The following is a 15,226-nucleotide window of genomic DNA, read 5'->3' as shown; positions in this document are numbered from 1 at the left end:
TTACATAGATACATTTTTTGTAGTTTTCTTGCAGTAATAAGTCACACACAAAACACCTGTACCTTTCTTTTGGCACAATGAATAGTTTAGAAGTCCTTCAAGTCTTAACTCAGATTTCTTTTCTGAGTCTTTTCCTACTGAAGTCCACCAAAAAAAGATTCAAACATTCTTTCAAAAGGAACCAAAAACAAAACTAAAAAAATTTACAACTGTACACAAAAACTCTTGAATTTTATTGAAATTTCAAGTCCTGTATCAAACAAAAAAGGAAAAAAAAACAGCTCAAAAACTTTTCTTCACACAAAAAACTTAAAAAAAAAAATATTCTCTTGGTGTCCTCCAGATCCCAATTAACTCTGAATTGGTCCTTTTAGTGCTGTTGCTTTGTCATCTTCACAGAAGTTTCACAGGGTTGGGGGATGGGGAGGGGAGTAGGGAGGGGAAGCTGTTCCATGAGGTGTCAAATTTTATCCTCCTCCTCCTCATCATCGTGTGAAGGAACGTACATGACGACCTCTTCCACTGCCTCCACTAACAAACTTTCCTCTTGAGCCACCACTGCTACTACTATTAGCACTTGTCCAAGACGGTCCAATCCCTCCGCGGCCTCTGGAAGCACGATCGCGAGGACTCGGTCGGTAGCCTTAAAGCAAAGAAAATTATACTCAGTGGGAAAAAAAAAAGGGGAAAAAATAAAAAGAGCCCTAGGCGAAGTAGCTGCTGTGAGAAGCATGAGAGAACAACAGAAAAAAAAAACGAGATGAGACACACAAACCGTCTCTGGCTTCTCCTCTTAGCTGTCACTTTTTCTCTTAGGCAAGCGTTCTCGCTCCGCTTTGCTCTAGGGTTACCATGTAGGTAGCACGAAGACAGCTGCCATCGCCAGGTCTGAACGCCAAAGTGAGCAGCATCCTGCCAGCAAGTGTTCAACTCAGCAAAAGTTCTACAGCTTAGAGGGCAGCTGGGATCTGGCACGGTCTCACTGACAACTGTTCATATATGCTTAAAGCATTTGCTGAATTTCAAGGTGTCTGCAGCATCCTTGCATGGTTTCATTTGTAAAGCAAAAATGAAATTCAAGGAATTTTCTATAGTTCGATGCCCATATGAATACCATGTACCTGCTGAACTTAATGGTCTCAATGGTGGCAGTGGACCCCTGTTAAAATTGCTTTGACCACCTCTACTGTCATTGTAGGTTCCCCTGGGCGTGCTCTGTGCACTCCAGCTTGAGCCTCGAGCGCCTTCACGACGACTGTAATTTCCTAGAGGGGGAGAGAAAAACCCACAGGCTGATGAGCAGGCATGGCTCGGATTGCCAGCAAGCTACACAGTGCTGAGGGGGCAAGAACAAGGTCCAACACAGCAAGGTCACAGAAATCACAGAAACATTCAGCTTGGAACAGACCCTCAGGATCACCAAGTCCATCCATTAACCCTACTCTGCAAGGGTCACCCCTAAACCATAGCTCCAAGCACCACATCCAAACCACCTTTAAACACATTCAAGGTTGGTCACTCCAACCTGGGATGCGGTCCCCACAGCTTTACCCCACCAAGGCCCACACAGCTCCACCACACCAAAACTCAAACTCCTTTACTGTGAGGGGCACAGAGCCCTGGAGCAGGCTGCCCAGAGAGGTTGTGGAGTCTCCTTCTCTAACAACTTCCAAAACCCACCTGGATGCAGTCCTGTGTTGGCCTGCCCTAGGTGGTCCTGCCAGAGGAGTTGGACTGGACGACCTCTACAGGTCCCTTCCAACCCCTACCATTCTGTGATTTTCTGTTTCTGATGTGCAAGGACTTGCCCTAATTGTGGGATGGAAAGCAAAGGGATGCAAACTTGTCCACGTGTGAAAGAAACTTTCATAGCTCATATCTCCAGGTTCTCTGAAAATCAGATCTTCTTGTCAGGATCTTCCATCCTTTCATTCAAAAAGCCTCCTTTAAACACAGAGATGCAGTGAGATGCTTGAATTCAGGAACTACATCACAAATGGTTCTGGATTTTTCTGATTGCACCTCTGAAGCACTCCCAACAGTTGCTAAAGGAAAGCAACTCCCTCCTTTCGGAAAGGAGGGATTCAGAGGCACCACAGGAACTCGCAGCTTGCTTCAGTTCCACACCACTCAAGAAAACCTTTCCCAGTGCGAAAGAACTTATTCCAACATGACTGCTTCAGGAACACCTCACATCAGGGATGGTTAACTGCTAGGAAACGGGGTCAGCATCACTGGAGCACATTTAGCATTCATGTACTCCTGTCTGAAGACAGTCAAGAACATACCTTTGGAAGCAGGTGGTGTAAAGAACCTGTTCTGACTGTGAAAAGCTCCTCGTCCTCCACGATTCCCTGAGAACCCACCACGTGAAGAAATCTTCTGTGACACTTTTGGTGGCCTTTTGGCTGGTGAGATCCCATCAGGAGCAACCACTTCTTTGCTCTCTGCAGCAACAAAGTCATCCACGTGCATGGAGGGCGGCCTGCTGGTGTTCTGCTTCCTCTGGCGGAAGATATCGTGTGGGCGAATTCCTTGTCCAAATCCTCCCCTGCCTCTTCCCCGTGGTGGTGGCACAACATGGGCTCTCTTTGCTGGTTCTATGTACTCAGATTTTCCACTGTCAGGACAAACCACAATTTATCCAGTTAATGTAAAAGGGATTTGAACTGAAGGTCAGGCTGGAGCAATCCTCACTATCAATACAGACTGGGGGATGAGGTGATAGAAAGCAGCCCTCTGGAAAAGGACTTGGGTGAGAAGCTGGACATGAGCAGGCAGTGTGAGCTTACAGCCCAGAAGGCAAATCACAGCCTGGGCTGCATCAAAAGCTTTGTGGCCAGCAGATCCAGAGAGGTGATTCTGAAGCCACTTTGCTCTGGTGAGACCTCACCTGGAGTACTAAGTACAGGTCTGGAGCCCTCAGTATAGGAAGGACATGGACCTGGTGGAGCATGTCCAGAAGAGGGACATGAAAATGATCAAGGAGTTGGAGCAGCTCTGCTACAAGGACAGGCTGAGGGAGCTGGGGGTGTTCAGCATGGAGAAGAGAAGGCTCTGGGGGGACCTAACAGCAGCCTGCCAGTACCTGAAGGGGGCTACAGGAAGGATGGAGAGAGACTGTTTGCAAAGGCCTGCAGGGACAGGACCAGGGACAATGGCTTCAAACTGGAGAAGAGCAGATTGAGATTGGATGTTAGGAACAGGTTCTGCACCATGAGGGTGATGGAACACTGGAACAGGTTGCCCAGGGAGGTGGCTGAGGCTCCAGCCCTGGAGATATTCAAGGTGAGGCTCAGCAGGGCTCTGTGCAACCTGATCTAGTGGACAATGTCCCTGCTGACTGCAGACAGGGGTTGGACTAGATGACCTTTGGAGGTCCCTTCCAACCCAGACCATCCTGTGATTCTCCTATTGGAGAGGTATTTGACATTGTGAGAATATCCCAATCTGCTCTGGGCACACCGGTTGTTTACTCATCAAACTCATCCTACCTTGACGTTATGAAGGTCTCATGCTTGTGCTTGCCAAGTTTGAAGCCTTTCGTGGTTTTTGTGCGGCCAGGAGATGATGGTTCTGACAAAAATGACCTCTCCAGCTCAGCTTGCAAGTCAAAGTCACTGCAGCCCTTCTCTGACAGTTCAATTAAGTCAACTTTTACCTGCAATGACAGAGTGTAGCTGTACCACAACAATCACCACTGGCACCTCTGAAGAACACACTGCACCAGGATGGATGAGATGCTGCTGAGCTCCCTCTACTGGAAGAAAAAAAAGCTCTAACCTCTACCTTTTTCCTGCAGCAGTGTAGCTCTAACCAAAAAGCAACAGAGCTGCAGCACAACTGGCTTGATGGTGCTGAATCTCAGCCAGCATTCAAGGATGACCCCTTGTCTGGCCACCAAAAGGCTCAGAGTGAGGCCTTCTTTTGCTTAAGATGCACCCCTGGAAGTTTGCTGACACTGATTTTATACAGGAATCAACAGGTTGGGGGTTGCTTAGGAAATCAAACCACATTTCTTTGTATGTCAATTAAAGAGTACAACTGAAAAAGAAAGAGGCCAATGAAATCACCACAACCTGCTGATCTCTCCAGTGAGAGGTTAAGACACTGCCAACCAGTGCCAAAAAAGAAGTTCTTGTGCATTGTTCAAAATTATATCTGAAGTTTAGATCACAAAAATCAAGTTTCAAGTTTCAAAATGCTGGGTAAATTTTTTGTCCTGAATGGCTTCATTCCCTCCTGCCATTTTTCCCCCCACTTCTGTCACATCAGAGCCAAGATCTTTTTTTAACACAACATAGCTCCCAGGCTCTTTGGCTGTCACTGCAATGACAGCAGGCAAGCAAGGAGAAGAAAATAAAACACATTCCTTGCCCACACTTCACACAAGTTGCTGGAAAGCAGCAGGTTAGGACTGACACAACAACTGTTACTCTCAAGATGATTTCTGCACTGCAGGTGGCAATTTTGTGGCTCCTTCCAAGTGAACCAGAAGCCATTTTGATAACCTCTGACAACGGCCAGCCCCTGTATCTGGGTCAGTTGAAAAGGGTGAGCTCAGGAAAAGAAACTGTTTGGCCTTCTGATGCTGCTAGCTGATGGTAACCCTCATTTTTTAACCCCCTTCAGTTGTGTTAATGAAGCCTTTTACCATATCCAAATCAGTGTCTATTTCTTCAGCCTGAAAGGGTGAGAACCACATGGACTTCAGCTGGTCATCCATCACATCTGCCAACACATATGTGGTCCTGCAACACAACAATGCCAAATGTCCTCTGGTTATGAACTACACACAACTGGCAGTATGCACAACAGCACAGAGCCTGGGGGGAACACAGCTGCCTGACCTGGATGAAATCAAATGCACTGGGACTGGGGAACAGTAGTGCCAGCAGTCCTACATCAGGGTCAGGCCAGCGCCGGGCACAAACCCAAGCTGGGTGCAGAGTGGGCTGAGAGTAACACTGAAGAAAGAGCCTTGGGGGTGTTGGTGGCTGAGCAGCTCCCCAGGAGCCAGCAGTGCCCTCCTGCAGCCCAGCAGGCAGCTGTGTGCTGGGCTGCAGCCAGAGGAGTGTGGGCAGCAGGGCAAGAGAGGGGATTCTGCCCCTTGGCTCTGCTCTGCTGAGACCTCACCTCCAATCCTGCCTCCAGTTCTGGTGTCCCCAGCAGAAGAAGGACACAGAGCTGCTGGAGAGAGTCCAGAGGAGGTCACAAAGATGATCCAAGGGCTGGAGGAGCTCTGCTGTGAGGACAGGCTGAGGGAGCTGGGGGTGTTCAGCATGGAGGAGACTCTGGGACACGGGGGACCTCAGAGCTGCCTTCCAATAGCTGAAGGGATCCTCCAGGAAGGCTGCAGAGGGACTTGTCAGAAGGGTGTCCAGAGACAGGACAAGGGGGAATGGTTTGCAGCTGAGGGAGAGCAGGGTTCTTCAGTATGAGGGTGGTGAGACTCTGGAACAGGTTGCTCAGGGAGGCTGTGACTGTCCCTTCCCTGGGGCTGTTTAAGGCCATACTGGACAAGGCCTTGGGCAACCTGATCTAGTGTAGTCGAGAGGTGTCCCTGCCCATGGCAGGGGGGGTGGAGTAGATGTTCTCTGAGGTCTCTTCCAACCTGAGCCACACTACCATTCCAGGACTTTGTAACATGCTTATGCATAAATAATTGCACATTCTCAAGTACACCACAAACACTCTTCTCACACAAACCACTTCACCTGTTGTTAAACAAGTTCTGCAGGGAGTCTGGTGGGGCAAGAACAGGCTCTACATCTAGGTCGCTCAGTGGACAAGGGTCCCCTGCCGATTCCAACATCTGCCTCACTCCAACGATGTTGTCCAGCAAGGACTCAAGGCCATCATCTTCCTTAGAACGATCCTAAGTCAACACAGCACCAGTCAGAACTTTCTCCTCTGGCTTACACAAACCCAAAGTCCCACCAAGACACCTGAGCACACAGACAGCAGCAGAGAGCTCCATGTGCTATCTGACAAACCACCTCACCGCAGGTGTGTTCGAGTCCTCCATTCCCAGCGGATGCAATAACCTCCAGAACATGGTCCCAAGGAAGGCAGGAGCCCAGGTTTTAGTTAACAAGCTCTCTGCCAGAGCATTCCAGCATCCTAAGTGCCTGCTACTTCTCCTCAGCACAGTGGTGGCTTTTCATCTTTTACTGCAGATGTAGGTGGGCAAGGAAGAGACAGGAGGTAGGACAGCACTGAGCAGGCATTTATGACCAACAGGCTGTGGAGCAGCTGTTTGTGGACTCTTCTAAACTACCAACCTACTGCACAGCTCCATCAGAGGAGGCCACAAAGATGATCCAAGGGCTGGAGCACCTCTGCTGTGAGGACAGGCTGAGGGAGCTGGGGGTGTTCAGCATGGAGAAGAGAAGACTCCCAGAGGACCTTAGAGCTGCATTCCAGTACCTGAAGGGATCCTACAGGAGGGCTGCAGAGGGACTTTTCCTGAGGGTATCTAGAGACAGGGCAAGGGGGAATGGTTTGAAGCTGAGGCAGAGCAGGGTTAGACTGGAGCTGAGGAAGAAGTTCTTCAGTCTGAGGGTGGTGAGACTCTGGAACAGGCTGCCCAGGGAGGCTGTGGATGTCTCCTCCCTGGGGGTGTTCAAGGGCAGGCTGGATGAGGCCTTGGGCAACCAAGACTAGTTGAGAGGCACCCCTGACCATTCTATGAAGGGTCAGATTTGATTAGAGTGAAGTGTGTCATTAGAATGACAGAAATGTGGGATGCACTGGATTCTGCATGTCTTCAAGTCTGGTATTTCCCTGCTTGAAGCAGGAATCATGCAAGCCAGATGAGGTCAACCATAACTTTACAGCTGAAAACACGTTGAGTGACAGAGAGCCCACGGCTGCTCTCAGCAACCTGCTCCAATGCTGTACTTCTCTTTATATTTTTCTTTTAATGTCGACTTGAACCTCTGAAGCCACAATTTGGGGCCCTTGTTTTATCACCTAGAATTACCCAAAGGAGCTTATTCCACCACCTCTGTTTCTATCCCCCAAACAGCCACAACTCTCTCTGAGATAGCTTCTTAGCCCCATGCTAAACAAGCCTGGCTTCCTCCTCCTCTCTCTAGCACCCATGCTCTAGCTGCCTGGCCCCCCTGGCAGAACCCTCTTCAGTTTCCCTGGATGTCTCTACAACTGGCCAGAGAGCAAAGCTGGTGAATGGTGAAGGCAGCACTCCACAGCAGAGCTCACCAGCATCCCACGGGAGCAGACAGTAAGGTCCTTTGATCTGCTGAGCATGGTCCTTCCAGGACAGTTCAGAGCACAGTGTGGCCTCCTGTGCACTGACCACTGGCCCCTGTTCGGTTGACATCCACCAGGACCACCTGGCCCTTTTGGGCCCAGCATGGGGACTGTGCTGCTCTCACTGCAGCAGTTGGTGTTTTTCACACAAGCTTTCTCCCAAATCAATACTAAAGTTTCCTGAGGTCCCTTTGGACTGAGGCTTTGCTGCTTCTCACATTAGTCACTCCCCCAGCTTCCTGTCATCCACAAATCTGGTGAAGGTGTATCCATCATCCAGGCCTCTGATGAAAACATCTGCCATGGCTTAACCCCTGTGTCACCTCCCAGCTGTTTGTGCACTCCCACATTTCACTGGCAGGGCAGCAGGAGAAGCTGGAGAGACCTTGACTTAGTAAAAACACTGCTCAGCAACAACTGACACACCAGTGTGTTAGCAGCATCACCCCCATCCCAAATCCCAAACACAGCACTCTACCAGTTACCAGGAGGAACATTAACTCTATCCCAACCAATATCCAAGGGCAGTATCCAACAACAGGTCCAAAACTGACTCCTGGCTACTCCACTTGTTCCTGGTCACCAGTAACACCAAGCCACTGCTGAGCAGTGATTCCTGTGGCTCACCACATTGTCAGTGTGCTTCAGCTGCCTTTGCTGCTGTCTGTAACACAGCTAACTGCCCCTGCTGCTGTGGTGTGCAAATGTTCTCAGCACAAGGAGATCCCAACCCTACCTGAAACTTCTTGGCATTACCATAATGCAAGCAATGAAGTCAGAAGCCATCCTGCTTTAGAACAGGCAAGTCTGGACATCAGTATTAAACCAGACATCAGTATCAAAAGCTGGCAACAGCTGTTAGCAGTTCCCCAAGGAAAGCCCCAGAACTGGGCACTCCTCTCATCTAGGACCAACAGTCCCTGTAGCTTTAGAACCACATTCAGCTAGAAGAGCACAACACCAACTTATTCAGGTTCTTTTACCATCACATGTTTCTCCAGATCAAGCAGCAGGCTCTCTGGAGTTTCTTCTTTGTGCTGCAGCAGATGCTTTAACTCTGCAGTAGTCAGACCCACAGTTCTGCCTGGATGAGAGCCATCTGCTTCCATAAGGCTTCCATCATCTCCACAACAAGCCTGAAACAGTTGTAAGGTGGGAAATGAGGACACAGAAAGGATTTGGTTAACTTCTGGGTTGCAAACCCCTTGGAATCCACACATACACCAGAGTAAATCTCACAAGACAGAAGCTCTGCAGTGAAAAGCATATTGTGCAAAATAATTTCATCAAACACTTCAACAGGCAAGAGTAGATCCTGTATCAAGATAAAGGAAATCATTGCCTGTGTAAGTTGAGCTTTGCATCACAGAATTAGCAACTCACTTAGAACACAGAGCTGCTGGAGTGAGTCCAGAGGAGGCCACAAAGATGATCCAGGGGCTGGAACACCTCTGTTGTGAGGACAGACTGAGGGAACTGGGGGTGTTCAGCCTGGAGAAGACTCTGGAGGGACCTTAGAGCTGCCTCCCAATAGCTGAAGGGATCCTACAGGAAGGCTGCAGAGGGACTTTTCATTATGGTTGTCCAGCAATAGGACAGGGGAATGGTTTTCAGCTGAGGGAGAGTAAGTTTAGACTGGATCTTAGGAAGAAGTTCTTCAGTACAAGGGTGATAAGACTGTAGAACAGGTTTCCAGGGAGGCTGTGGTTGCCTCCTCCCTGGAGGTGTTTAAGGCCAGGCTGGATGAGGCCTTGGACAACCAAGTCTAGTTGAGAGGTGTCCTTGCCCATGGAGGGGAGGTTGGTGCAGGTGATGCCTGAGGTTTCTTCCAACCTGAGCCATTCTATGATGATTCCTTTCTATACTATGTATCAATACAGCAACCCTCTAACAGGATGCCCTGGATCTAAAGCCTGGACCACTAGCATACTGTGCACTTGGGAACAGAAGATGATTGAACATGCTGCTCTTCCTACTGAAAAAAATCCTTTTGTTTACTAAATATATTCTCTGCCCAGCTTGCCCAGATTTCATTCAAAACTAACACTTCTGATGGAAAAGCCTTGCACAGCAATCTAGACAGCCTGAAATAATGCTTCCTGAATCTGAGATCCACTGGAGAAAGTCCAGTGGAGAGCCATGAGGATGACTGGGGGACTTAAACATCTCTCCTGTGATGAAAGACTGAGAGCCTTGGGGCTGTTCAGTCTGAAAAGGAGAAGGGTGAGAGGGGATCTGATCAATGGCTGTAAGTATCTGAGGGGTGGGTGTCAAGATGAAGGTGATGGTCTCTTTTTGGTGGTGCCCAGTGATAGGACGAAGAACAACAGGTACAAGCTGGAGCACAGGAGGTTCCACCTCAACATGAGGAGACACTTTATGGTGAGGGTGCTGGAGCCTTAGAATAGGCTGCCCAGACACACTGTGGAGTCTCCTTCTCTGGAGGCTTTCGAAACCCACCTGGATGCGTGATCTGCCCTGGGTGACTCTGCTTTGGCAGAGGGGTTGGACTGGATGATTACTAGAGGTCCCCTCCAAGCCCTGGCATTCTGCCATTCTGTGACTGTCTGACAGTGCAGATGTGGGAGGAATGCACCCAGTCTGTCTAGTCTGATGCATGCTCACTTACCAGCGTCTCAGAGTTGAGAATCTGCCTCATGAAATCCAGAAAAGAGGAGGCCAGTTCACCTGTGTCTTTGCTAAAACTGGTTATGACTCGCTTCAGCACAGTGTACAGAGCACTGCTGTGCTTCCTCAGAGAGCTGTTTTCATAAGCAAAAGAGAGACAACACTTGGTTAGGGCATGCACTGTGACCACTGCACTCTCTTCAGACAATGTCTGTGCCAAATAAACCTGGGACATTTTACAGTTAGCAGGTTCAGAATCCAAAGCTGGAGCTTCCTGGTTTGCTTTGCTGTTCTCAGCAGTGCCATCTGCAGGTATTTCAGACTGCACACTGCTGCACTACAGCAGTACCTCTAAAGCCTTGCAACCTGCAAGAAATGGCACTTAGATTTTTGGTGGAAAAGGGATAGAAGCCTTACTTGCCTGGAGGTCAGAACTCTCTGGGGAAGTACAAACTGAATCCCCTCAAAAGAGAGGGAATGGCAGATGGTTTTCTAGTGCCCCAGATGAGAGCTTACTACAGAGTGATTCAAAAGAAAGGACATGGCCACTACATCTCACTAATTCCCCAGCATGGGAGTGGGAAGCACAGGAAATTCTTTCCATGTTTTGTTTGTTTCCTGCAAGAAAGTGTTCCTGTGTGCACCCTGCAGGTGTTATTCAGAGACAAAACCTCAAATGAAGGAAGACCAGAATACTGAGTAAAGCCCTGAAGCCCCACAGAGAAATGAAAGTTCTGGTGCCCTATCCACAACACTTCCTACTAGATGAGTGGGAAAAGATTTCACATTGGAGAACTTTGTTCCCAATTTGAAGCTCTAAGTGGCACCTTCAAGCAGCATACCTCTTTAAGTGATAGAAGCCATAGTCATGCTCTGTGAGGAACATCATGGTTCGGATGCACGTCAGCAGACAGCTGTAACTGCTCTCAGAGTTGGTTAAGGTTTCCATCAGACAGTCACAAATTAAGGGCATCAGCTCTTTGTTTGGTAAGGAGTTGGAGAGCTGCTCCGATTCAGACACAGAACCCTCTGATGAGCTTGGTAAGATGAGTGCAATATCCTATAAAAAACATCAGAATATGGAGAGTAAGAAAAAGCATTCTGTATGCCAGCAGAAAGCATAAACCAACACAGAAGCACTGAGCTCCATCACCACCCCTCCAGCACCTAATTCCAGTTATTACTGGCCAGTAAAGTACTCATCCAGAGTACTTTTCCATTTGGTTCTGTTAACAGTCACAGAATCACAGAATGTTAGGGGTTGGAAGGGACCTCAAAAGCTCATCCAGTCCAACCCCCCTGCCAGAGCAGGATCACCCAGGGCAGGTCACACAGGAACACATCCAGGTGGGGTTTGAATGTCTCCATAGAAGATGACTCCACAAGCTCTCTGGGCAACCTGCTCCAGGGCTCTGACACCCTCACAGTAAAAAAAGCTTTTCCTCATGTTCCCCTGGAGCCTCCTCTGCTCCAGCTTGCCCCCATTGCCCCTTGTCCTATCACTGGACATCCCTGAGCAGAACCTGCCTCTGTCCTCCCCACACTGCCCTGCACATCTTTATCCCCAGCAATGAGGGCAGCCCTCAGGCTCCTCTGCTCCAAGCCCCAGCTCCCTCAGCCTGGCCTCACAGGGAGATGTTCCACTGCCTGCAGCAGCTTTGTGGCTCTGTGCTGGACTCTCTCAAGCAGTTCCATGAGGTCCTTCTTGAACTGAAAGGCCAAGGGCTGGACACAATATTCCAAACTTCATCTAGTCCTACCCTGCTGCCAGAGCAGGATCACCTAGAGCAGGTTGCACAGGATGGCATCCAGGCTGGTTCAGAATGACTCCAGAGATGGGAGACTTCACCACCTCTCTGGGCAGCCTGTTTCAGGGCTCTGTCACCCTTTTGAGCAGTGACCTCATTGTGGAGAGGGAGGTGCTGATCTGCTCTCTCTCTGGTCACCAGCAGTAGGACACAAGAAAAGAGAATAACTTTCCTTCAGGCTGAGTATTAAGAAAAGGCTCTTCACTGAGAGGGTGGTTGGAACACTGACCAGGGAACTGGTCAAGGCACCACGACTGCCAGAGTTCAAGGAACACTCTCAGTCAGATGGTTTAGTTTTAGGGCATCCTGCCAGGAGCAGGGAGTTGGATTCAACAATGCTGATGAGTCCCTTTCAACTTGAGATACTCTGTGATTCTGTGGTTCTTTGAAAATAAAGAGGCTGCAGACAGCACCTAGGGAGTTCAGGATCTACTGCCCCCTCCACCCTTGACATAAACCAAGACTGACTTTCACAATGAATTTGCATGAGCAAAGAGCTCTTGTTTCTATGCAAATGGCTAATTATAATCTCTGCTGACCAACAATACCCAAATGCCTTTTGCATAAAGAAATACAACTACTAAAGCAAATAATGAGATGCAAATCTATGCATGCAACACAACAAGAAACTACCAGAGCCAGCCTATGAATCAGTTGCCAGATAACATTTCTCACCTTGCTTTCTTTGTCAGTGGAGAAGGTTTCTGGCAGCAGCATACCACAGAGACCTTTCTCTTTGGAAGATATTTAAGAGGTCTCAGAGACACAAATTTACTCAATGAAGTAAGGAGTGAACAGTGACAAATCAGCTTCTGCCAGTGGCCCACAGGGAGCAATGGCATCCCTCTGTCAGCTGAGGGGACAGTCAATCTTAAGGAGCCATTCAGATGCTGGTCTCTAATGAGCTACCAGAACAGTACATATAATGCAAAGGAGGTATCATAAAGTGAAAAGATTTATATTTAAGAGCACCCAGGCAGCAAGTCTGCCAAAGCAGCCAACCACAGACAATTTATGTTCCTGTGTTTTAACAATGCTGATTTTATTTTTATTTCCTTTGGGGAAAAAAAAAAAAAGCAGGCACGTAAGAAATAACCTCATTTAATTTGTCTCCTACAATTATCACAGAATCACAGAATGGTTCAGGTTGGAAGGGACCTCAGAGAGCATCTACTCCAACCCCCTCGCCATGGGCAGGGACACCTCCCAACTAGACTCAACTGCTCAAAGTCTCATCCAAGCTGGCCTTGAACACCCCCAGGGAGGAAGCAGCCACAGCCTCCCTGGGCAGCCTGCTCCAGAGTGCCACCAATTATCAACACACATTGTTCACTAAATATAGAAATACCTGATCACAGAGGGACTGCAGAAGGGAAGTGACATATTCAGCACACTGCTGATGAGTGACATTGTCCCCAGCTGATCGCATCAAGGCCAAGAGCTCCTGGAAAACCTCTGCATACTTTTCCTCCCCTTTAGTTGTTCCATTGATAAGATGCAAAATAGCCAATTTGCAAGCCTTGTGTGAAGCCAGGGCATCCAGCAAAGCAAGGAACCGAGCAGTCTGGCCAGTGTATTGCTTCTCTTTCTCTTCTGTGTTGCTGAAAGGATATCAAAGCACTTTGAAAAAAGCTGCTTTAAAGTGATCTAATAAACTACAAAAAAATAACCATCCTGATTTTCAATAAACAGCACTCACTGTTTCAAACCCCTCTGAGTTTGTAGCAATCCACTTCCTCCAGATTACAAACATCTACACATTTTCCTGTTAGCATGCAAATTCCAGTATAGCAAACTTTACTGCTCTGGTTTTTTTATACCAAATAGGTCCTTCAGAAGCACTACAGATGAGATGAGGCTTTGTAGGGATAGCCTGAAGAAAATCTTCCTAAATACTTGCCACAGAATCATATCAGAGAATGGCTCAGGTGGGAAGGGACCTCAGAGATCATCAACTCCAACCCCACCATCATGGGCAGGGCAACCTCTCAACTACACTTGGTTGCCCAAGGCCTCATCCAGTCTGGCTTTCAACACCCCCAGGGAACAGACATCCACAATCAGCCTGGGCAGCCTATTCCATTGTCTCACCACCCTCATACTGAAGAACTTCTTCCTCAGCTCCAGTCTAACCCTGCTCTCCCTCAGCTTCAAACCATTCCCCCTTGTCCTGTCTCTAGACACCATTAGGAAGAGTCCCTCTGCAGCCTTCCTGGAGGATCCCTTCAGCTGTTGGAAGGCAGCTCTAAGGTCCCCCCAGAGTCTTCTCCAGGCTGAACACCCCCAGCTCCCTCAGCCTCTCCTCACAGCAGAGCTCCTCCAGCCCTTGGATCATCTTTGTGACCTCCTCTGGACTCACTCCAGCAGCTCTGTGTCCTTCTTCTGCTGGGGACACTAGAACTGGAGGCAGGATTGGAGGTGAGGTCCCAGCAGAGCAGAGTCAAGGGGCAGAATCCCCTCTCTTGCCCTGCTGCCCATACTCCTCTGGCTGCAGCCCAGCACACAGCTGCCTCTGGGCTGCATGAGGGCACTGCTGGCTCCTGGGGAGCTTCTCATCAACTAACATCCCCAAATCTTTTTAATATCCATAGAATGTGAAGTTGTATACATCAAAACTTGAAAGTATGAGATGGTTCCTCAGCAGCAGTAAGCATTGTCAGGACACAGTATCTAACACTGGACTGCTTTCCCTTCACCTGGAGCTGTAATAAAGTATTTTCCTCCATCTAAATCTACTCCACAGAACAAGGTGGATTTGACAGCCCATTACAGAACTCTTTGCAACAGAAAAGCAAGATACCTTTGTAGGTCTTCTACAATCAGATCCAAGACAGTCCTCATGATGAGCAGAGCCGTGGGTGAAGCCAAGTCACAGAGCTGAACACAAATCCGTCTCAGCATGTGCTGAATGGGCTGGCAGGAGGAGCCCGAGAAAGAGCGAACGATCTCTTGGATCAGCTTGGCCTGAACGTGAAGGTGCATGCTCCACAGCTTCCTGGTGTTGAGGGCCACTGCAATGTCATGTGGTTCAATTACCTGCAGGAATATGAGGACAGGAGGCTTTTCCTTTCAACCTGAATTCTATCACACAGTGTAAACAAACATTCAGAGATTCATACAACGGTTTAGGGCTGGAAGGGACCTTAAGGATCATCCAGTTCCAACCCTCCTGTTGTGAGCAGGGACACTTCACAATAGCCCAGGTTGCTCAAGGCCTCATCCAACCTGGCCTTGAACACCTCCAGGGAGGGGCACCCCCCCTGGGCAACCTGTTCCAGTGTCTCACCACCCTCACCAATTTCTTCCTAATTTCCAGTCTGAATCTGCCCTCCTCAAGCTTCAATCCATTCCCTCTCATCCTGGCACTACAAGTCCTTGTAAAAACAAAACACCAATACTGTCCTCATTAACCACACAGAATTCATGCCAAAAGAAAGGAAAGCTTTAATAAACTGAGAGTTTGGCATCCAGGGTTAAATTCACAGTCCTCAGAGCCAATCATTTTAGACTGGACA

General features: G+C 48.6%; 1 protein-coding gene across 1 annotated transcript in view; it reads right to left on the bottom strand.

Moving 5' to 3' along the window:
- Positions 1 to 255: 255 nt before the first annotated feature.
- The window catches only part of VIRMA (vir like m6A methyltransferase associated), a 32,906-nt gene continuing 17,935 nt past the window's right edge, over positions 256 to 15,226 (bottom strand). The window contains exons 14-24 of the mRNA XM_054385305.1: positions 14,512 to 14,747; positions 13,060 to 13,312; positions 10,746 to 10,963; positions 9,905 to 10,037; positions 8,259 to 8,411; positions 5,718 to 5,878; positions 4,655 to 4,751; positions 3,495 to 3,661; positions 2,289 to 2,620; positions 1,122 to 1,265; positions 256 to 643 (exon numbers count right to left, since the gene is read on the bottom strand). Coding sequence (XP_054241280.1) covers positions 486 to 643; positions 1,122 to 1,265; positions 2,289 to 2,620; positions 3,495 to 3,661; positions 4,655 to 4,751; positions 5,718 to 5,878; positions 8,259 to 8,411; positions 9,905 to 10,037; positions 10,746 to 10,963; positions 13,060 to 13,312; positions 14,512 to 14,747 — 2,052 coding nt within the window. The 3' untranslated portion in view covers positions 256 to 485. The remainder of the gene's footprint in view (positions 644 to 1,121; positions 1,266 to 2,288; positions 2,621 to 3,494; positions 3,662 to 4,654; positions 4,752 to 5,717; positions 5,879 to 8,258; positions 8,412 to 9,904; positions 10,038 to 10,745; positions 10,964 to 13,059; positions 13,313 to 14,511; positions 14,748 to 15,226) is intronic.

The sequence above is a fragment of the Indicator indicator genome, chromosome 12, assembly GCF_027791375.1.
Source record: "Indicator indicator isolate 239-I01 chromosome 12, UM_Iind_1.1, whole genome shotgun sequence".
Lineage (NCBI taxonomy): Eukaryota > Metazoa > Chordata > Aves > Piciformes > Indicatoridae > Indicator > Indicator indicator.
This window is presented reverse-complemented; position numbering and strand designations above follow the sequence as displayed.